This window comes from Lithobates pipiens, unplaced genomic scaffold (assembly GCF_037356315.1).
Source record: "Lithobates pipiens isolate NorthernLeopardFrog02 unplaced genomic scaffold, aLitPip1_a1.2 Scaffold_18, whole genome shotgun sequence".
In the NCBI taxonomy this organism is placed as follows: Eukaryota; Metazoa; Chordata; class Amphibia; order Anura; family Ranidae; genus Lithobates; species Lithobates pipiens.
The window spans coordinates 165,987,972-166,010,152 of NW_027507758.1; the positions used below are offsets into that span (position 1 = coordinate 165,987,972).

The following is a 22,181-nucleotide window of genomic DNA, read 5'->3' on the forward strand; positions in this document are numbered from 1 at the left end:
TCAATAGACAGTAGTGGCCAAAAATGATTGGGACAAGAATGAAAAATGCTGAGGTCAGAATGATAGTCTTTTCTATTTGTTAACATTCAATTTGCAACAGTCATGAGCTCAAAATTGTGTGTGATTGATGACCAAAAAACTAAAACTATATCCCATTTTCATACACAGGAAGGTCTCATCTAGGAGGAGGTGGGGAAAGTGGCAGCCAGGAGGTGGCCATGGAGAGTGGCAGCCATGAGGTGGCCATGCCCGGTAGTCTGACCGAATCGTAGGTTCCTCCCCTCCGCTTTCCAACAAAAAGGCCTAGTAAGGGGAGTAACGTGGAGGAGTCAGCACTTTCTTTGATTCAGCAGGCTACTGTGGCCCTCAGAACCACCCCCAATCTTCAAGAGGTCTATGCCTGCATGGCAGCCAGCAAAATGCAGGAAATGGAGGTGGGCCAATGCCTCATTTGTGAGGAAGTCATCTATCAGGCCCTAAATAAGGGGGTGATGGGTGAACGCACAAAAAAAGTCATGTATGTGAGTTGGATCATACTCCTCCTCCACCACCTGCCACAACTCCAACACCACAGCCACAGCCTGGAAGGAAGCGTGCAAGGAAGTCTTGAGAGTGATGGCCTGGGTTTGGTCTGGTCTGGCAAAAAACACAGGCTGTTGTAAGACCACAGCCTGGGGATATATATATGTCATCTGCTGCTGCTCCCAATCTCTAGGAGTCCCGGCACGGATTGTGCTCCCCATTAAATGGACTCCTCAGGCTACCAATTTTGCCTGTCAAATAATTGATGTCTACCCTTGGGGTACATAGGCTTTGCCAATTTCAACAGTTTATCCAGCGTTGCCTATTTATTTTGTTAAGACCCCTATTAAATGTCAATTTTATTCTCACAAATACTTGGCTATGTGTTTTAGTTCAAAAAGGACAGTTTGTTTGTGATTAGACAGGTACATTTCAAAAATACAATGTTAAATTAACAAGGGACATCAACACCAACAAATCTCCTTGAGGTTAAAAAAATATAAGATAATAATGGTTTTGTGGTATCTTGACACACAAAACGACAAAAATATTATGGAGATCACTGGAAAAAAAAACATGAAAAAAAATCAGGAGATCTTGATAAACAAAAGAAAAGGAGATCACGATAAAAAAAAATAGAAACATTATTCAGGAGATCTGGCGAAAAAAAAATAAAGATTGTCCAGGAGATCATGAGAAATAAAAGAAATCAGTTTGTCAGAACTCTGAAGAAGAGAATGCACTGCATTAAAAGATTAAAAAAATTGCAGCGTGACGAATGTGCTATATCCACTACGAACACTAGTTTTACCAGACCGAGCGCTTCCATCTCATACTTGATTCAGAGCACGTGTGGAATTTGTGCGTCTGAATTGTCTACACACGCGCGGAAGTTACAACAGATTTTGTTGTTGGAAAATTTGAGATCCAGCCCTCAAACATCTGTTGTCGGAAATTCTGACACAAAATGTTCGATGGAGCCTACACACGGTCAGAACTTCCGACAACTAGTTCACATCAAACCTTTTTTTATCAGAATTTCTGATCGTCTGTACGCGGCATTAGGCTTTACTATTACTTTATTATCACTAAAGCTTTGTTATGTTTCAGTGGAATTCCTCCACTTCTGCCTCCACTCAATGTTCATTATAGTGATATACCATCAAATTACGGGCACTTTAACAGAAGAATATGATTATTTACAGAAAACCAAAACCAGAGAAATATTTACTGTATAATAGATTTTCCCTGGAAACATTTGGAAGCCAATAATATCTTAAGTGGATAGAGACTGATACTTTTCCCTAAATGTATACAATTATATAAATAGCAAAGTAAGTTATATCTGAAATCATTGCAACAATGAGTCACAGTCTTTAAAAATCTATATAAGAGCTTTGTTGTCCTTTGACAAGTTCCATTGATTTCCTTGCAGTCTTCAAAGCTGTAGAGGCCATAAAATCCCCTTATAGCAGGAGGCAATCTAAACTATGAAATGTGTTCTTTTCAGGTTAAAAAAATAAATACACACACGATTAGGTAGCCCAAGTCACATGAATGTATATTGGCATTTAGGCAGGCAGAAAAAAAAATAAAAAACATAATTGCTCTTTACCAACTATAGATAATGAATATCATAGGGTAATAAGGACACCTTGTGAATTGTGTAGACTTAGCCCACATACACACGGTCGGAGATTTTGCCAACCAAATCCGTCGGATTTTGCCCGTCGGATTTAGTCCGACGGATTGTGTCCGAAATTGTTGCATACACACGGTCGGGCCAAGTTGGTGAAAAATCCGATCTTTCAGAACGTGATGACGTAATTTCGTTACGATGGGACTACATTCAGGCTAGTAGCCAATAGCTTTGATGTAGGAATTTGATCTGAGCATGCGTGGCACTTGGTCCGATGAAAATGCTCTACACATGATCGGATTAGGTCCGTCCGGCCCAGTTGTTCGGGAAATATTTCCAACATGTTGGAAAATTGGGTCGGACGGAGATTCGGATGGAATCAGTCCGATGCATACCACACACAGTCGGATTATCTGACGACACGGTCCGATAAGACTCATTCCGACAGATTCTCCGACCGTGTGTACAAGGGCTTAAAGATCCACTTAATAGGTATTGGACCCTTCCCCCATATAAATCCATTGCAAAAAGTGAAAAAAAAAAAATCTGTGGGGAGAAAAATAGTTCGCGAAAATACTTTCCCTTGACTTCCATGGTGTGTAGAGGGTGACATTAGCATCCTTTTGGTTCAGACAGTATCCCGGGTAATGCAGCACAGCTCAGATCTCATGACATGACAAAAGTGCAATAGCATTTTCTCACTCATTTGAACTACTCTCCATTCCTCAAGTTAACACCCAAAGATGCTGACATCACAATTGCCAAGGTGTTGCAAGTAGAGGCAGTGGTAAGTACAGTAATGATTTTTTTTCTACAGTTGTTATTTTTCATTTGCAGCATTTATGATGGGTTTGTGTTGGCAGACTAAACTAAACTAACTAAATAAATGAACTTTGCAATTTTAGTGCACCATCCATATTTTAACCACCTCAATACCAACATGTTTCTTCATTTTCAATAAATTGTAGCAAAAAATGACAACACCTTGGGGTGTATATTTTCTTAAAAAGGGCAATTTTGAGGGTCTTCATAATTCATACACTCAAGTTTTTGTTTTTTTGCCCTGCCTTATCACAGAAAGTAAGGGAAATATTTTTCAAAATGTTTTTTCTTTTTTATTCTAATGGCAAAAAAGCAGTGGTTATTAAATAACCACCAAAAGAAAGCTCAATCGAATATAAAATTCCTTTGGGTATACTACTGCATGGCCAAGTAGATGGCAACTAATTGCCATTTTATTCTGGCTCCAATGCTCTTTGAGAAAATGACCTGGTATTAATATTCTGATAAAGATATGTGAAATCCTTGTCTGAATACTTCTTTTAGGCCAACGTTTCAAGGACAATGGATATGATATTGCTTTCACAACATTACTGGTTTAATTCAAATAGTTTTACCAGGTACTTATTCCATGTTTACTTTTAGCTACAGTGATGCAACAATGTTAAAATATATAAAGCCAGTGGTGGAAACATGAATACAGCATACACAGTGCATTGAAAATGTATTCACGCTCCTTGAAATTTTCCACATTTTGTCATGTTACAACCAAAAACTTGAATGTATTTTATTGGGATTTTATGTGATAGATCAACACAAAGTACATCATTGTGAAGTGGAAGGAAAATGATAAATGGTTTTCAACAATTTTTACAAATAAATATGTGAAAAGTGTGGCGTGCATTTGTATTCAGCCCCCTTTACTCTGATACCTCTAACTAAAATCTAGTGGAACCAAATGTCTTCAGAAGTCACCTAATTAGTAAATAGAATCCACCTTTGTGCAATTTAACCTTAGTATAAAAACAGCTGTTCTGTGAAGCCCTCATAGGTTTGTTAGAGAACCTTAGTGAACAAACAGCATCATGAAGGCCAAGGAACACACCAGACAGATCAGGTATAAAGTTGTGAAGAAGTTTAAAGCAGGGTAAGGTTATAAAAAATATGCCAAGCTTTGAACATCTCACGGAGCACTGTTCAATCCATCATCCAAAAATGGACAGAATATGGCACAACTGCAAACCTACCAAGACATGGCCGTCCACTTAAACTGACAGGCCGGGCAAGGAGAACATTAATCAGAGAGGCAGCCAAGAGGCCCATGGTAATTTTGGAGGAGCTACAGAGATCCATATCTCAGGTGGGAGAATCTGTCCACAGGACAACTATTAGTCGAGTACTCGACAAATCTGGCCTTTCTGGAAGAGTGGCAATAAGAAATCCATTGTTGAAAGAAAGCCAAAAGAAGTCCCATTTGTAGTGTGTGAGAAGCCATGTGGGGGACACAGCAAACATGTGGAAGAAGGCGCTCTGGTCAGATGAGACCAAAATCAAACAAACCTAAAAGCAAAACCCTATGCATGGCAGAAACCACTGCACATGACCCTGAACACACCATCCCCAACATGAAACATGGTGGTGGTAGCATCATGTTGTGGGGATGCTTTTCTTCAACATGGACAGGGAAGCTGGTCAGAGTTGATGGGAAGATGGATGGAGCCAAATACAGGGCAATCTTATGCTGCATATACACGACCGGACTTTTCGAGGGACTAGGTCCGACGGTCTTTCTGACGGACTTTCGGCGGAGTTCCGATGGACTTTCTAAATGAACGGACTTGGCCACACACAATCACACCAAAGTCCGATGGTTTCGAACATGATAACGTACGACCGGACTAGAATAAGGAAGTTCATAGCCAGTAGCCAATAGCTGCCCTAGCATCGGCTTTTGTCCGTCGGACTAGCATACGCACGAATGGATTTCTCGGTCCGGCGGAGTTCCGATGGAAAAATGTAAAACATGTTTTATTTCTAAAGTCTGCTGGATTTTCGGCAAGTAAAGGTCCGATGAAGCCCACACACGATCGAATTGTTGGACGGACTCGGTCCGTTTGACCTTTGCTTTCAAAAAGTCCGGTCATGTGTACGCGGCATTAGAAGAAAACCTGTTAGAGTCTGCAAAAGACTTGAGACTGGGGCGAAGGTCCACCTTCCAGCAGGACAATGACCCTAAACTTTCAACCAGAGCTATAATGGAATGGTTTAGATCAAAGTATATTCATGTGTTAGAATGGTCCAGTCAAATTCCAGACCTAAATCCAATTGAGAATTTGTGGCAAGACTTGAAAATTGCTGTTCATAGAAGCTCTCCATCCAATCTCACAGATCTTGAGCTATTTTTCAAAGAAGAATGGGCAAAAATGGCACTCCCTAGATGTGCAAAGCTGGTAGAGACATCCCCAAAAAGAATTGCAGCTGCATTTGGAGTGAAAGATGGCTTTACAAAGTATAGACTCAGAGGGGATGAATACAAATGCACGCCACACTTTTCATATATATGTAAAAAATGTTGAAAACCATTTATCATTTTCCTTCCACTTCACAATTATGTGCCAATTATATTGGTCTATCACATAAAATCCCAATAAAATACATTTACCTTTTTGTTTGTAACATGACAAACTGTGGAAAATGTCAAGGGGTATAAATACTTTTTTCAATGCACTGCAGGCACATAGGAACCAGTTGTTATAGGGCCATGTGGAAACAACAGAAAGTGGTAAAAATCTTTAGACTTTAGAAAAAAATCACACATTTGAAGCCTATTTATAATTGCTGGTAATATTGGGTGGTGTGGGTCTTACCTTCCTCTACAGTAACATCTTGGTTGTCCTGAACAACATCTTCTGCAGCTTCAGTGCTGGGTTTCTGTATGTATTTGTTCACATACTGCAAGCGTGACTGCAAGGCCTGCAGATACAGTGAGGTTAGATTATTTAATGATGAAAGAAGCATGCTATATTAAACAGAATGTCTTCTGCAATTATTATAGCCATTTTTGTATCTTAATGAGGGGTTACCTTGACAGCACGACCTGGCTCTGCTGCCTCCCATGCTTGTTTCATGGCTCTTATTTCATCTATGCGCTCTGTGTCTTTCTTGACTTCCAGTGTCTCTGCCTCGCTTGTCTCACTGACCAGTCTCAGGGTCCAGAATGGCTTGTTAATGTCAATGTGGTGTTGGGTCTACAAAATTACAAACAACAGTTAGTCTGTCCAAAAATAGATACTTTTGGGGGAAATCTCCACGCTTAAAATCAAAAAACTTTTACATTTTGGCTTTTAATTAATTTTTTTATTTTAGCTTTGGATATAACGAGAAAAGGCTAGTGCCACTGTCGGATTGGTATCACTCAAATGGGCATCAAAAGCTTTCTTTTTTTTTTTTATAGAAGTGTTTAGCAAATTATCACAAATGGAAAACCCAGCTTTTATTCCTGCCAATGTTTAATGCAGAAAATAAAATCAAAATTAACTTCTAACTTCAAAAAAAAAACATATAACTTTTGGCATCTGCAACTTATAGTATGGGTAGAAGGTGAATGTTAATTAAGCACCACACCCCAAGGTTAGTACTCTTGGTATCTGAAATATTGTGTATAATACTTACCTAACCCTGTAAAACGTGTCACCTGACTGATACTGATTATACATATATTACATCATATGTTCAGATATAATCATAATATGATACTATATACTAAACTAGCATGTATACAGCACTTAATAACAAGCGAGCAAAGTTGTTAAATGTAGTAGAATTATATTATTGTATAAGTGGTGCAATAATTCTTTTACAACACTTGGTGGCAGCATTTGCTTAAAAAGGATACGGTACATGCAAATAATTTTAAGCATTATCAAATACCTACAAAAATATGAAATACAAGCAGAATGCATTAAGATTAAAAAAAACCTCTGCTTTTACAACCACTTTAATGCAAGAAATAAAAAAAAAACATCAAGTATCGCACAGTGGACAGAAGGTCTTTCAATGTAGCTAAGAGGGCAATACTGAAAACACACAAATCCTTTAAATAACATGCTTTGGTGGATGGCTTAAAGTGTTACTAAACTGACAATGGTAAAATCGGTCTGTATATGCAGTAAAGCATGCTTGTTATACTCACTGTGGAACCTAAGAGGTTAATCATCCACCCTGTGTAAAAAAGGCTGTTTGATCCTGTCTTCTCTGATCCTTCCCTTCTTCCACTGTCCTCAATCCATCTGCTGATAGTAGAGTCTTGGGGGCACTCTGCATGTGCTCAGTTTAGTTTGTATTGCTAGATTGTTTTTTTTTGGGGGGAGGGTGCATGTGATTGACAAAGGGCCAATCAGCACTCTCCAGGCAGAGGGTCAGGAGTCATGCAACCTCATGGGACAGTCAGAGGAGAATAAACACTTCTCCTACAAGCTTTAACTGGTATTCAGCCAGACACTGACAGAAGTTGCAAGACTGCTATATACTGCTGATGAGAAAAGTTATTTAGCATTTTATATTTACTAAAACAATTGCATTTCCATGTTCTGTGTACTGTGGAGGACTAGATATAGTGAATATAGGGTCCTGGGTTTAGTAACACTTTAAGGTTACATGAGACGTTACGGAGCAGTATCATTTTTGTGGACAGTAGAAATAGAAAAAGGGGTCAAAAATTAGTGTAACGATCCTGCACATTCCCCTTCTTGTACCAGACCAGGCCACATGCCTTTCAACATTGGGTGGATACCTTATAATTAATATATTTCTTAACTGGGAATTTGTCCCAAGTAACTAAAGCTGTAATCTCTACTTTTATTAACTTTGCAATACCTACATGCATTAAACCACCAACAGTATGAACTTTGGACCAACAGTTAGGTTTTTTTGACCATTTCTTCTGATCCATAATGGCTGGGAGACATTTATGATCCCAAACTAGGAGCCCTCCTATAGTGGCTGGGTAAAAATTCCCTATCAAACAATACATTAATTGCAATACCTACAATGTAGTATATGATATTGAGTGTGGGAGGTGTTCCTTCCAGTATATTGCCTGTACTATTTGACCCTTACATGTGCGGGTAAGCGAACATTTCTCTGATGGAATAAACTCAAAAGTCAAATGACTGTCTAGCATTTCTCTCTAGACATTTTATGGAGGTCCATGGGGGCGATATGACCTCATTTTCTTTTTATAGTATGGAGAGAGTGTATCTTATGGGCAGAGGTGGTGATTTACAGTGCATCCAGAAAGTATTCACTTTCCACATTTTGTTATGTTACAGCCCTAGTCCAAAATGGATTAAATGAATTATTTTCCTCAAAATTCTACAAACAATACCTCTTAATGACAATGTGAAAGAAGTTTGTTTGCAAATTTATTAAAATAAAAAAATGAAAAAAATCACATGTACATAAGTATTCACAGCCCTTGCTCAATACTTTGTTGAAGCACCTTTAGCAACAATTACAGATTCAAGTCTTTTTGAGTATGATGCTACAAGCTTGGCACACCTATTTTTGGCCAGTTTCTCATATTCTTCTTTGCAGGACCTCTCAAGCTCCATCAGGTTGGATGGGGAGTGTCAGTGCACAGACATTTTTAGATCTCTCCAGAGATGTTCAATTGGGTTCAAGTATGGGCTCCTGCTGGGCCACTCAAGGACATTCACAGAGTTGTTCCGTAGCCACTCCTTTGTTATCTTGGCTGTCTGCTTTGGGTCATTGTCCTGTTGGAAGATGAACCTTCACCCTAGTCTGAGGTCCAAAATGCTCTGGAGCAGGTTTTCATCAAGGATGTCTCTGCACATTGCTGCATTCATCTTTCCCTTGATCCTGACTAGTCTCACAGTTCCTGCTGCTGAAATGGTATTGGCTAGGTGATGAGCAGTGCCTGGTTTCTTCCACACATGACGCTTACCATTAAGGCCAAAGAGTTCAATCTTTGTTTCATCAGACCAGAGAATTATGTTTCTCATGGTCTGAGAGTCCTTCAGTTGCCTTTTGATAAACTCCAGGCAGGCTGTCATGTGACTTTTACCGAGGAGTGGCCATATAGGCCTGATTGGTAGAGTGCTGCAGAGATGGTTGTTCTTCTGGAAGGTTCTCCTTTCTCCACAGAGAAATGCTGGAGTTCTGTCAGAGTAACCATCAGGTTCTTAGTCACCTCTCTGACTAAGGTCCTTCTCTCTAGATTGCTCAGTTTGGCCAGGCGGCACACTGTAGGAAGAGTCCCGGTGGTTCCAAACTTCTTCCATTAACAGTTGATGGAGGCCACTGTGCTCACCGGGACCTTCAATGCTGCAGAAATGTTTCTGTACCCTTCCCCAGATCTGTGCCTTGATACAATCCTGTCTCAGAGGTCTACAGCAATTCCGTGGACTTCATGGCTTGGTTAGTGCTCTGACATGCACTGTTAACTGTGGGACCTTACATAGACAGGTGTGTGCCTTTCCAAATCATGTCCAATCAACTGAATTTACCACAGGTGGACTCCAATCAAGTTGTAGAAATGACTCAAGGATGATCAATGGAAACAAGATGCACCTGAGCTAAATTTTTGAATGTCATGGCAAAGGTTGCTTATGTACATGTGATTTTTTTCGTTTTTTATTTTTAATACATTTTTAATACATTTGCAAAGATTTCAAACAAACTTCTTTCACGTTGTCATTATGGGGTATTGTTTGTAGAATTGTGAGGCAAATAATGAATTTAATCCATTTTGGAATAAATGGATTAAATTCAAAAATGTAACAAAATGTGGAACAAGTGAAGTGCTGTGAATACTTTCCGGATGCCCTGTACACTGGCGGTTGCTCGATTAGGAGGTTTTGTTGGATTTTTAAATTGCATTCTAGAGTACCTCTTGGTTTAAATCACCATTTGGATGTCAGTATTATTTGTAGTTATGATACGTGCAACTTAAATGGATACATTAAATTAGTACTGCTGCACATTTCTTGTTTCTTTTTCTTGTTCTTGCATATATATGACACTTTTAGCATTTTGTCTTTTAGATTCTGTGTTTTGTATTTTGGTTTTAAAGTGGAACTTCAGTATTTTTTTTTAACTTTGCATCTATTAAATATTCTGCCCTTTTTATTTTAACTTTGGATAGTAAAACATTTTTTTTGTGGCAGTAAATACCTTATACAGCCCACTTCCTGTTTCGTGTCTGGTCATTAACCTAGGCTTATGACATCATGCACAGCTCTCTCTCACTCTTGTGAGATTTTGCCAGGAAGGGAGGTGGAATGAGTCATAAGAGGGCCAATGAAAGCTGCAGTACTGCAGAGCAGCAAAGCTGGAGGTGTGCCTTTGTGTATCTGTGTAAATCCAGGAAGTGAACAGGCAGCAGCTTCAGCTGCCCATAGTTAAAATGTCTGCAGCCAGACTTAGTGAAGGGAGATTTCTGCAGCATATTTGGCAAGTACAGAATCACAGTATATATAAAATAATATACAAAATGGTTGGAGGGAAGCTTCAGGATGTTTTTATTACAAATTATGTTAGTAGACTGCAGTTCCTCTTTAATCTCTCACAGGTGGTGAATTGTAACCTTCTGCCCTTAGAGCACAAGGTGTGAAGAGCATTTAAAAGTGATTTGTAAAATCTTACTAGTAACTATGAGTAAGGTCCTCAAATGGATGAAACGCATTAGTATCCCTGTCACACTGGAGTGCCGGATTTTCTTGCTTTAAAACAAGAGAGGCCCTAGATATCTGTCTCCTCCAAGAAAAATTAGTACAGGGGTACATTAATATGCTTTACCCATTCCTTAAAACAATTAAAAAGTAAATGAACACACTCATGCCTTGAAAAAGTAATTTCATTGAAATAAAACCCAAACACTATTTATGAATCATGATATAACCCAACATCGGCCACAAATGTGATATAAATCCATGTTAATTGTGATGACCCATTACCTGACAATCTTTACACATCACACTACTGTTATTAAATGACAGATCCTAGGGCAGTGATGGTGAACCTTGGCAGATGTTTTGGAACTACATTTCCCATGATGCTCATGCACTCTGCAGTGTAAGTGTAGCATCATGGGTATTGTAGTTCCAAAACATCTGGGGTGTCAAGGTTCACCATAACTGTGCTAGGGTAAACAGACAGCCAGGGGCTCAATTTCTGGCTTCTACAAATGTAGTAACACTGATATGATCTGCACAGATGTACACGTGGTCTTGGCTATGTCGGCCAGACCACAGTGGGTGCAGGCAAGCATTAGGAAACATAGGTGCAACATCTCTGCCTTTGAGTTTGCAACAGAGGAGGTAATTTCCCTGGCAAATTCTCTCTTTTTATGATTTTATTATGTTTTTCCCACTTTGACCAGCTGTTGTTATCTGGAAAAATTAATTGATTGCTTTTATTTCCTTGGTTTTCCTTTTTTATTCACCCTTTACATATGCTTCGTTACTACTTGGTATTCATTTGTTATTTATTTGTTATATTGCATTTATACTATATTTCACTGTTTGGTAATCATTCTCCTCCTTTTATTTGTTCTAGCAGTTTAGAGTCACTCCACATGTTCCTCCAACAAATTCATAGCCAAATATGTGTTGCCAATATAAATGGTCACTGAGACAGTCCATGAAAATCGTACTGTTCTATGACACCACCGATAGCTTTAAGGCCAACTTGTTATTTAAAGGAATTGTGCATTTTCAATGCTGTTCTCTAAGTCGCATGAAAAGACCCTTTCTCTGTTGTATGGTATTTTTAATTTTTTTTTTTTTGTCTGTATTGGTATATGTCCCCCAGCCATGGCAGTATCCAGTTTCCAATGCATTTTTTACAGTAGTTTGCCTATTGGCCCTAAAAATTACCAGAATTTACCAACAAAATTCACTCCCATAGACTACAATAGGATTTGCCAGTAAATTTGAGTATGCCAAACTTCAAACAAGATTCACTGAACCCTTGGCAAATCGAAACCAGGCAGATTCATCCATTACTATTTTAAATATCACCATTATATTATCAGAATTATTTTATCCATTTAGAGTATGGGATCCCATTGTTGTATCCAGGGCTGATGCAAGGATTTTTGTCTATACAGGTGAAGGTGTATTTTACTGTCCCCCATCCTGGCATCCTAGGGCAACCTGCCTAAGCAGCTTTATGCCCCATACACACGGTCGGATTTTCTGACGGAAATTGTGCGATCGGATCATGTTGTCGGAAAATCTAACTGTGTGTGGGCTCCATTTGACTTTTTCCATCAGATTTTCCGACGCACAAAGTTTCAGAGCAGGATCTAAAATTTTCCGACAACAAAATCCGATTGCATAAGTTCCAATTGTGTGTAGACAATTTGTCACGTATGCTCAGAATAAACTAAGAGACAAAAGTTAATGGCTACTGGCCCGTTTATAGTCCCGACATACGTGTTTGACGTCACCTCGTTCAGAATGATCGGATTTTCCAACAACTTTGTGCGAACGTGTGTATGCAACAATCCAATGGATTTTGTGGTCGGAATGTCTGACCGTGTGTATGGAGCATTATGCCGAAGCTGGCCTGGCTTGCACCTGATAGCATCTCACAGCAGCTGTAGTCCTCATTTTATTGCCTTTTGTATTCAGTTCCTACAATGATCCTTACACCAAGAAAAACACTCTGCCCAGTTATACCCTTTCTGCAGTGGGGTAGCACCTGACTATAAACGGGCACCTGATCACATTTCATCACCCACCTTGTTCATCTCCCCTTGGGTGAAGTGGTAGGGAGGTTGGTGCAGGGTGTGCAAAGGCTGGGGGGAAGATCAGCACTTCATTCAAGGATTTCTGGCATGTGGTGGTCGGCATGTTGGTGAAGGTGCATTTTACCGTCCCCACCCCTATCCTGACACCTTAAGGCAGCTGCCTGAGCTGCCTTATGCTGGAGCCAACCCTGGTTATGTCCACAATCTAACTGGTTAATTACTGCAACAAAAAACAGCTCAATATTAGGCTAGGTTCACATACAGTATGTGCAGTTTCTGCATATGCAGTGAGAGCACTTGCATTTTTAAATTACTATTACTAGTAATGTAACAAAATAATGGATAGATAAAAAAGATGGACTGGTGTTTATGTGGGGATATTTGTAAGCTTATGCCTTTATGATGATACTAGCCTGACACTGATTAGTGTCAGTATAAAGTCACACCTCCAAATTTACACAATAAGCATTGCAAAAAGCTCTACATATAATAGCTGCTATTTTAGTAGTAGCAGGGTGGTGTCAAAATGGAAGTGGGAATTTGCATTTTAAAATTTAAAAAAAGGAAAGACTGTGGATCGGATTGGATACATCAGAGCTTTTAACTATAAAAATGCAATCTCTGTCAATGTCTTGATTTAGGTCAGATGAGTTTGTGTCAATTCATTTATCTTTGTTGTTTACCTGAGATTCTGGTCTGAATGTGGGAGTTGATTGAAGCCTCTCTCTGTCTTTTTCCCTCTCTTTAGCAGATTTTTCCTTTTCAGGTTTCTCTGTTATTTTGTCTTTTCCCTTTCTGGCAGCCTTTGGTGTGTTTGCTAGTTTCTGGTTTTCTGGGCTGCTGTATGTGTCTGATGCTGTTTCTTCTTGTTTATCTGCATGTACTAGGAAAATTGATGGTCATAGTTGAAAACATGGAACAATTTAAATAATTAACCAATTGCCCATTGGGCACTTATACCCTCTTCCTAACCAGGCCAATTTCCAGCTTTCAGTGCTGTCACATTTTGAATGACAATTACTCACTCATGCAACACTGTACCCATATGAAATGTGTGCCCTTTTTTTTCACCCACATTTATAGCTTTTTTTGGTAGTATTTTTTCACCACTGGGTTTTCTATTGTTTGCGCTATAAATGAAAAAAGACTGAAAATTTTGTAACATTTTTTTTTGTTTCTGTTATTAAAGTAAGCAAATTAGTAATTTTTCTTCACACATTTTGGCCAAAAGTTATACTGCTACATCTCTTTGGAAAAAATAACCCAAATTACCCCTTTTTGGAAAGTAGAAATTCCAAGGTATTTAGTAAGAGTCATGGTGTGTTTTTTTTTGAAGTTGTCATTTTTTCCCACTATTCTTTGCAAAATGTAGATTTTTTTTCACAAAATTGTCATATTAAAAGGTTAATTCTCTCACACGGCATATGCATACTTGCAACTACATCCCAAAACACATTATGGTACTCCTCCTGAGTATGGCAATAGCACACGTGTGAGACTTTTCCACAGCATAGCCACATGGAGAGGCCCAGCATACAGGGAGCACCGTCAAATGTTTTAGGGACATAAATTAGACATCTAAATTCTTGACTACCTATTACATTTCTGAAGGCCCTGGAGCATCGGAACAATGCAAATGCCAACAAAATTACCCCGTTTTGAAGAGCAAATGCCCCAAGATATATTCTATGTGGCATAATGAGTCTTTTGAACATGTATTTTTTCCCACAATTTTTTGGAAAATGTGTGAAGAAAATAAAAAAACAATTTTTTTTTTTTTTTTACACAAAGTTGTCCATTTATAAGATATTTCTAACATACAGCATGTACATACCAAAAATTACACCCCAAACTACATTCTGCTACTCCTTCTGAGTATGGTGATACCAAATGTGTGAGCCTGGCTACACACAGAAGCCCAACATGCAGTAAGCATCATCAGGTGTTCTAAGGACATAAATTACACAACTAATTTATTGACCACCTATTACACTTTTGTGAGGCACTGTAGGGCACTGTTAAGCACTGTAGTGGCACTGATGGCACTGTAGCACACTGATGGCACTTATATTGGAGCTGATGTGGCACTGATGAGCACTGTGGTGGCACTGATGAGCACTGTAATGACACTGATGAGCACTGTGATGGCACTGGTGTGGTACTGATGAGTATTGATTGTACTAGCACTGATGAACACATCGATGGCACTGATGAGCACTGTGATGGAACTGATTTGGCACTGATGAGCACTGGGATGGCACTAATGTGGCACTGTGATGGCACTGATGATGAGCACTATAATGGCACTGATGTGACAATGTGATGGCACTGATGTGTCACTATTGGCAATGTTATGGTACTGAAGAGCACTGTGATGGCATTGATGGGTACTGGGATGGCATGGGTGAGCACTGATGGGCACTGATGAGCACTGAAATAGCACTGATGTGGCACAGATGAGCACTGTGATGGCACTGATGTGGCATTGACGAGCACTGTGATGGCACTGATGAGCACTGGGATGGCACCGATGTGGCATGGATGAGCACTGTGAGGTACACTAAATGCCGCTATCTCACGCTGCTGCAGGGTGTCTTGCGCCTCTCCTCACACTCTGTATCTGTTAAGGATGAACCGAACACCCCCCTGTTCGGTTCGCACCAGAACCTGCGAACAGACCTAAACTTCATGTGAACTTTAGAACCCTATTAAAGTCTATGGGACTCGAACGTTCACAATCGAAAGTGCTAATTTTAAAGACTAATATACAAGTTACTGTCCTAAAAAATGTTTGTAGACCTGGGTCCTGCCCCAGGGGACATGGATCAATGCAAAAAAAAGTTTTAAAAACGGCCGTTTTTTCAGGAGCAGTGATTTTAATAATGATTAAAGTGAAACAATAAAAGTGTAATATTCCTTTAAATTTTGTATCTGGGAGGTGTCTGTAGTATGCCTGTGAAGGGGCGCATGTTTCACTCAATGAGTATTCTCTGTATTACGGAGCACAATTCATTCATTGATAAAAAAAAAAAAAAAAAAAAGTGTGGGGTTCCCCTCAATTCAATTACCAGGCCCTTCAGGTCTGACATGGATATTAAGGGGAACCCTGCGTCAAATAAAAAAAAAATTGAGATGGGGTCCCCCTAAATATCCATACCAGACCTTTTATCCGAGCACGCAACCTGGCAGGCCGCTGGAAAAGAGGGGGGGACGAGAGAGCGCCCCCACCCTCCTGAACCGTACCAGGCCACATGCCCTCAACATTGGGAGGATGCTTTGGGGGTCTGTGACCCCTCAAAGCACCATGTCCCCATGTTGATGGGGACAAGGGCCTCATCCCCACAACCCTGGCCGGTGGTTGTGGGGGTCTGCGGGCGGGGGGCTTATCAGAATCTGGAAGCCCCCTTTAACAAGGGGACCCCCAGATCCCGCCCCCCCCCATTTGAAATGGTAAGGGGGTACAAAAGTACCCCTACCATTTCACAAAGAAAGTGTAAAAAATGGTTAAATAAGACAAACACACTTTTGAAAAATTCCTTTATTAAAAAAACTAAAAAAAACAAAAAAAAAAGATTCCAGCGGTGCTAATCCACTCTTGCTATCCAGCGATGGATGATCATCTCTCCTGGGTCCAGCGATGGCTGATCTGATCCAGCAATGGGTGATTTTCAGTCCAGCGCTGTCCATGTATGCATCCGTCTTCTGTCTCCACTGCGGAGACACTGCGGGGATCCCAGCGCTGACGTTTCTTATGATAGGAGGGCGGGGCCACCCGTCACCTGACCCCACCCCCTCTGATGCTGGTGAGGGATGCCAGGGGTTCCCCAGTGATGTATGGGTGACCCCGCCCCCTCTGATGTAACGGAAACCTAAAAAAGCTGCACCATGGTCTGTAGTGCGAAAGCCCGAGGGCTTTCACACTACAGTTTGCTGGCAGGGCGTCAGGGAAAAGTCTTGCCAGCAGCTTCTTTGAAGCGGTGTGTTTACCGCTCCTCCACCGCTGCTCCCCATTGAAATCAATGGGGCATCGCTGCAATACCGCCGGCAAAACGCCGCTATTGTAAAAGCGCCCCGCTAATGGCCCAAATGCGCTGCAAATCCGGCGGTAAAATGCCGCTATGGGCGGTGGGGTGTGAAAAGGGGTCTTATACAACAAAAAGGGATGAAAAAACACAAGGTTGCTGTTAGACCTTTTCTTTAGAATTACATGAATTTATTATCTGTCCTCAGAATGTAATATATTTTTTTTCACAAGCCTTGTTAAAAATAAACTCCAATCACATTTTACATTCATACACACTTAAGGAACACCTGCTGAGTGGCTTTAATTTTCACCCTGTCATTTATGTGTGTAGCTAACTGTATTGCTATTAAAATAGCCATATCTGCAGCTGTGATTATTTTTTTTATTAGACATGAATCTAAAACTGGCCATACACTAGTATGATTCTCATTCGAATGACCAATTGTACGAAAATTCTCAGCACTTGACGAAAGTCACACTTCAAAATTTTCTTTGCCTTTACAATTCAATGTTTAAATGAATGGAACTGCCCAAAGGAAAATCACATACACTGTAAGAAATTCATTCTAGAAACATTTTTTCTGTCCTGCTCCTTCAAATATTCTCATCACTACAGTCAAAAACAGACATTGTTTTGGCCCCACTAACACGCTGTTTTTTTTGCGTTTGGGCATTTTTTTTTAACTACCCTTAAAGTGATTCCAAAGTTTTTTTTTTTCTATAAAAATAACAAACATGTTATTACTTACCTGCCATGTGTAGTGGTTTTGCACAGAGCAGCCCAGATCCTCCTCTTCTCTGGTCCCTCTTCGCTGTTCCCTCCCTCCAGTTCAGTGCCCCCACAGCAAGCAGCTTTCTATGGGGGCACCCAAGCCGAGTTACAGCTCCCTGTGTTCATTCAGACACGGAGCAGCAGGCCAGCCCTGTACCCTCTCTCTCCTAAATGGCTAACTGACTTTGATTGACAGCAGTGGGTGACAGCCAGAGCTGCTGTTAGAAATTACAGGGCCCCATACAGCCTACCTGACAGGGCCCCCCCCCCAAAAAAATATCAAATTACATTTTTGCTAAAATGCGATGGTAGCAATGCCGTTTTGCAGCCATGGCAGAAATTATACCCTTGCTACTACTGCCTCCTGACACCTGTATTTTGTTATAATTTTTTTAAATTGCTGAATAGTAATTTTTCTTTGCGAGACTGGCTGCAACTGTGAGCCAAGTGTTTGGCTTGCAGTTGCAAAGTGGCCCCATTGAATTCAATGGGAAGTTTGATAGGTGGTGCTGCCTGTCAAACTCTGCAGCCTGTGTTAAAATGCCACAGCTGTGTAGTAAAACATTGCAACTACATAATGTGTACAGTCCTGTCTGACGGTATTGTTAGGATTTGGGTGTGCAGCTAGGGGTGGTGATAAATCCATGGCTCAGCCAACCATGTGAAAGAGTTCTTAGGCTGCATTCCCACTTTGTATTTCCTGACCGTGTGACAAAGGGTAAGGGAAACGCATGCTTTGCATGCATTTTAGAAATGCACTGCAATCTCGCAGTGCTTGTGATGCCGTTAATTGTTAATGGCACCCCAAAAACAGCTTGCATTTTGTCATGTGACAAACTTGCAAAGCTGCACGCCTGAAAATGTTCTAGAACTTTTATGGCGTGTTTGTCAAATATAGGGTGCCCATTCAAGTGAATAGGCTGCCCTATGTATAAACAATCTAAAAAAAAATAAAAAATAAAATGCAGGAACATGTGTTCCCACTATGCTAAGTGTGAATGGGGCCTCAGGAGTGGCATATAGAAATAGCTGGTGCATTGTGGCTGGTGGAGATGTTTGTCAGCTGGAATTCTGAACTTTCTGCAGCTTCACCCCCCCCCCCCCCCCTTCCTCAGTCACCCCTACAACATTCAAACCCTACAGCCACAATTCACACAGAACACGGAGTAGAGGTCAGGAGAGCAGTGTTTAGAACTCATCAGGGAGGAACAGACAGAGAACTTCTTACCTTCAATCTTTCTTCTTCTTTGAAAGATAACGCTGCAAAGGGGGAGGGGAGGGGGGTTTAAGGACCCACATAACACTGACAGTGTAATGATTTAAAGGCAGAAGCAGAGAGAGACAGTGTGCAGCTGTCCCTGCTGCTCTAAAATCAGGATGCAGCCCGAGAATAAAGCCAGCATGGGACAGCTTGCTAAACAAAGGGACTGTAGGCAAGTAAGTAGAACATAGGGATAACGCACAGGAGTCACAAGGCAGAACAGCCAGCTCTCCTCTCCTGCAGTTGTCCGGGCCCCCTTTTGGACTTATGAGGCTCGGGCCCCCTACTGGAGGGCTGGCTGTACTGCCTTATCAGCGGCCCTGGTGACAGCACTGCTGCTGTGTCTCAGCCAATCAGGAGGGAGAGTCTTGGATGGCCGAGACACTTGTGGACATCGCTGGACAGAGATGGGGCTCAGGTAAGTATTAGGGGGCTGAGGGGGGCTGCTTCACACAGAAGGCGTTTTATCTTACTGCACAGAATACATTACTGACAGCAGCAAGAGCCTATGGGAAAACCAGAAAGAGGGAGCAGTGGCGTTGCGGACCAGACAGCACTGCATGGTGAGAGGACTCAGGTAAGTGTTTAGGGTGGGAGTACACAATAAGTGGTGGAACCTTGTTTATCCTAATGCAGGGAATGCATTAAAGTGGTTGTAATGGCTCAAGTCTTTTCACCTTAATGCATTCTATACATTCTTACAGTCAGAGGAGGGGAAGAGGTTGATTGGAGAGGAACCTGAGGATTAGACTAATTGGTCGAGTGATGTGAACCTTACCCTTTGGTGGGTAGGGTCGGTTTACCTCTCTTCTCTCCCTCTTCCCTGTCCTCTCTTTGTCCCCCCCCCCTTTTTTTTTTTTCTCTCCCTCTTTAAGGGAGAAGGAGAAAGAAGAGGATCGCTATGGGGAATTGATATTGTTTTGTTTAAAAAAATTGGCAGAAATACATTATGTTGTTTTCTTTTTGATGTTGTTTAATAGAACATGTGGTTATTAGAAAGTGTTTCGTATATGTAATTATTATTAATAACCTATGTTTTGTATCTTTGCAAAGAAATAAAGAATTTAAAAAAAAAATAAGGTGAAAAACCTTCTGTGCTGCAGCCGCCCCCCCCCCCCCCCCCCCAGACCACAACTTTTGCTTGCCTGAGCCTGGTCGGATCCAGTGATGTGCACAAGAGCAGCCGCTCCAGCCATTATCTCTCTCCTCATTGAGGAGCACCCGATGAAGGAGAGGAGCCAGGCGCACAGATGGGGCACCCCAAAAGAGGAGGATCAGGGTTTTTCACAGATCAGGTAAGCATGACATATTTGTTATTATTATTTAAAAAAATTAAGGTTTACAAACATTTTAAGGTTAAAAAAAAAAAACATTTTAACTTTAGAACCATTTTAAGTCTGTAAAATGTAGCTCATGTGATTCATATTTCTAAACAACCCCATATGCAGTTTACACTGTGAGAGACTGCAAAACACAGAATCACATGCTGCACAGGAGCAATGGCAAGAACCTGTTGAATTTAGCTGCAGTAGATTTCTCAAATTGTAAATTTCAGTTCACAAAAAAAGAGAGAACAAACCTACCTAGTGCAACACCTTCAGACACCAATAGAATATAAAAAAAAGTATTAAACTACTCACAAAAGGCATAAAATCACAGACGTATCATCCTAGCCCACACTTGACCCTCCAAGTTGCAGTAGATCCACGTCCTCCAACACACGATCAAACAAGCGGGTGGAAAAGTCCGGCAAACTCAAGTCCCCCAGACAATCCCCCTGTGTGTAGCCTCCGGCATACTTTTTTGACCCGAAAGTACGACGGACTCGCATTTCGGCGGACAATCCGGCCGTGTGTGTGCCAGTCCGCCATACTTTTGAAATGAACTGACTTTTCCCGTCCGGAGAAAAGTCCGCTCATTCGAGCGGGTCTCCAGGTAGGCGGGGCCCGCGAAGGAGACTTCGCTGGCCCCGCCACCTGTTATTGACTTAAAGGGGAACCCCAACGCCGAAAAAAACGGCGTGGGGGTCTCCCCCAGGTCCACATCAGACCCTTGTTCCGAGCACGCTACCCGGCCGGCCAGGAAAGGAGGGGACGAGCGAGCGGCCCCCCTCCTGAGCCATACCAGGTCGCGCGCCCTCAACATGGGGGGTGCCTTGGGGAAGGGGGGCAGCGCAGTCCCCCCACCCCAAAGCACCTTGTCCCCATGTTGATGAGGACAAGGGCCTCTTCCCGACAACCCTGGCCATTGGTTGTCGGGGTCTGCGGGCGGGGGGGCTTATCGGAATCCAGGAGCCCCCTTTAATAAGGCGGCCTCTGGATACCGGCCCCCCACCCTATGTGAATGAGTATGGGGTACAATGTACCCCTACCCATTCACCTGTAAAATAAAGTACAAAAAAAAAACACAACACACAAGATAAAATAATTTATTGCACAGCTCCGGGGGTCTTCCGTCTTCGGGGGTCTTCTCGCCGGACTCCTCCGCTATCTTCTTGTAGCTCTTTTGCTAGCGGAGGAGCCCGGCTTTCTTCCTCGCCGCCGGCCTCTTCTTCCGACTTCGGGGGTCTTGTCCCCCTCTTCAGTTCTTCTGCCGGGCCACCGCGCCTCCTTCTAGCTCTTTTACAGGCGGTGGCCCGGTCTTCTGTCGCTGCCGCCGCCGCCTTCTGTTCTTCTCTTCTTCTTCTTCTTCAGATGTTGCCTCGCCGAGTCCTCCGCTCACAATGACGGGGACAGGGCACGCGGCGACTTATATAGGGACATCCCGGATGATGTCCCCGCCCATTATGGTGTCACAGTCCAAGAGGATGCTGGGACTGTGACATCATAATAGGCGGGGACATTATCCGGCGAAGAAGAGAAGAACAGAAGGCGGCGGCGGCGACAGCGGCGACAGAAGACAATAAACTATTTTATCTTGTGTGTTGTGTTTTTTTTGTACTTTATTTTACAGGTGAATGGGTAGGGGTACATTGTACCTCATACACATTCACATAGGGTGGGGGGCCAGTATCCAGGGGCCCCCTTATTAAAGGGGGCTCCCGGATTCTGATAAGCCCCCCGCCCGCAGACCCCGACAACCAACGGCCAGGGTTGTCGGGAAGAGGCCCTTGTCCTCATCAACATGGGGACAAGGCACCCCCCATGTTGAGGGCATGCGGCCTGGTACGGCTCAGGAGGGGGGGCGCTCGCTCGTCCCCCCCTTTCCTGGCCGGCCGGGTAGCGTGCTCGGACAAGGGTCTGATGTGGACCTGGGGGAGACCCCCACGACGATTTTTTTTGGCGTTGGGGTTCCCTTTTAAGTCCATACCAGGCAGCGGGGCCAGCGACGTCTCCTTCGCGGGCCCCGCCTACCTGGAGACGCGCTCGAAATGAGAGGACTTTCCACCGCGTGTGTGGTCGAGTCCGT

At 42.1% G+C, this 22,181-nt stretch overlaps 1 protein-coding gene across 2 annotated transcripts in view; it reads right to left on the bottom strand.

Moving 5' to 3' along the window:
* Positions 1–22,181, bottom strand: part of ADGB (androglobin) — a 422,031-nt gene that overhangs the window by 43,720 nt on the left and 356,130 nt on the right. For both annotated transcript variants that reach the window (XM_077486347.1, XM_077486346.1), the window contains exons 30-32: positions 13,400–13,599; positions 6,025–6,189; positions 5,809–5,914 (exon numbers count right to left, since the gene is read on the bottom strand). In XM_077486347.1, the coding sequence (XP_077342473.1) occupies positions 5,809–5,914; positions 6,025–6,189; positions 13,400–13,599 (471 nt within the window). The remainder of the gene's footprint in view (positions 1–5,808; positions 5,915–6,024; positions 6,190–13,399; positions 13,600–22,181) is intronic.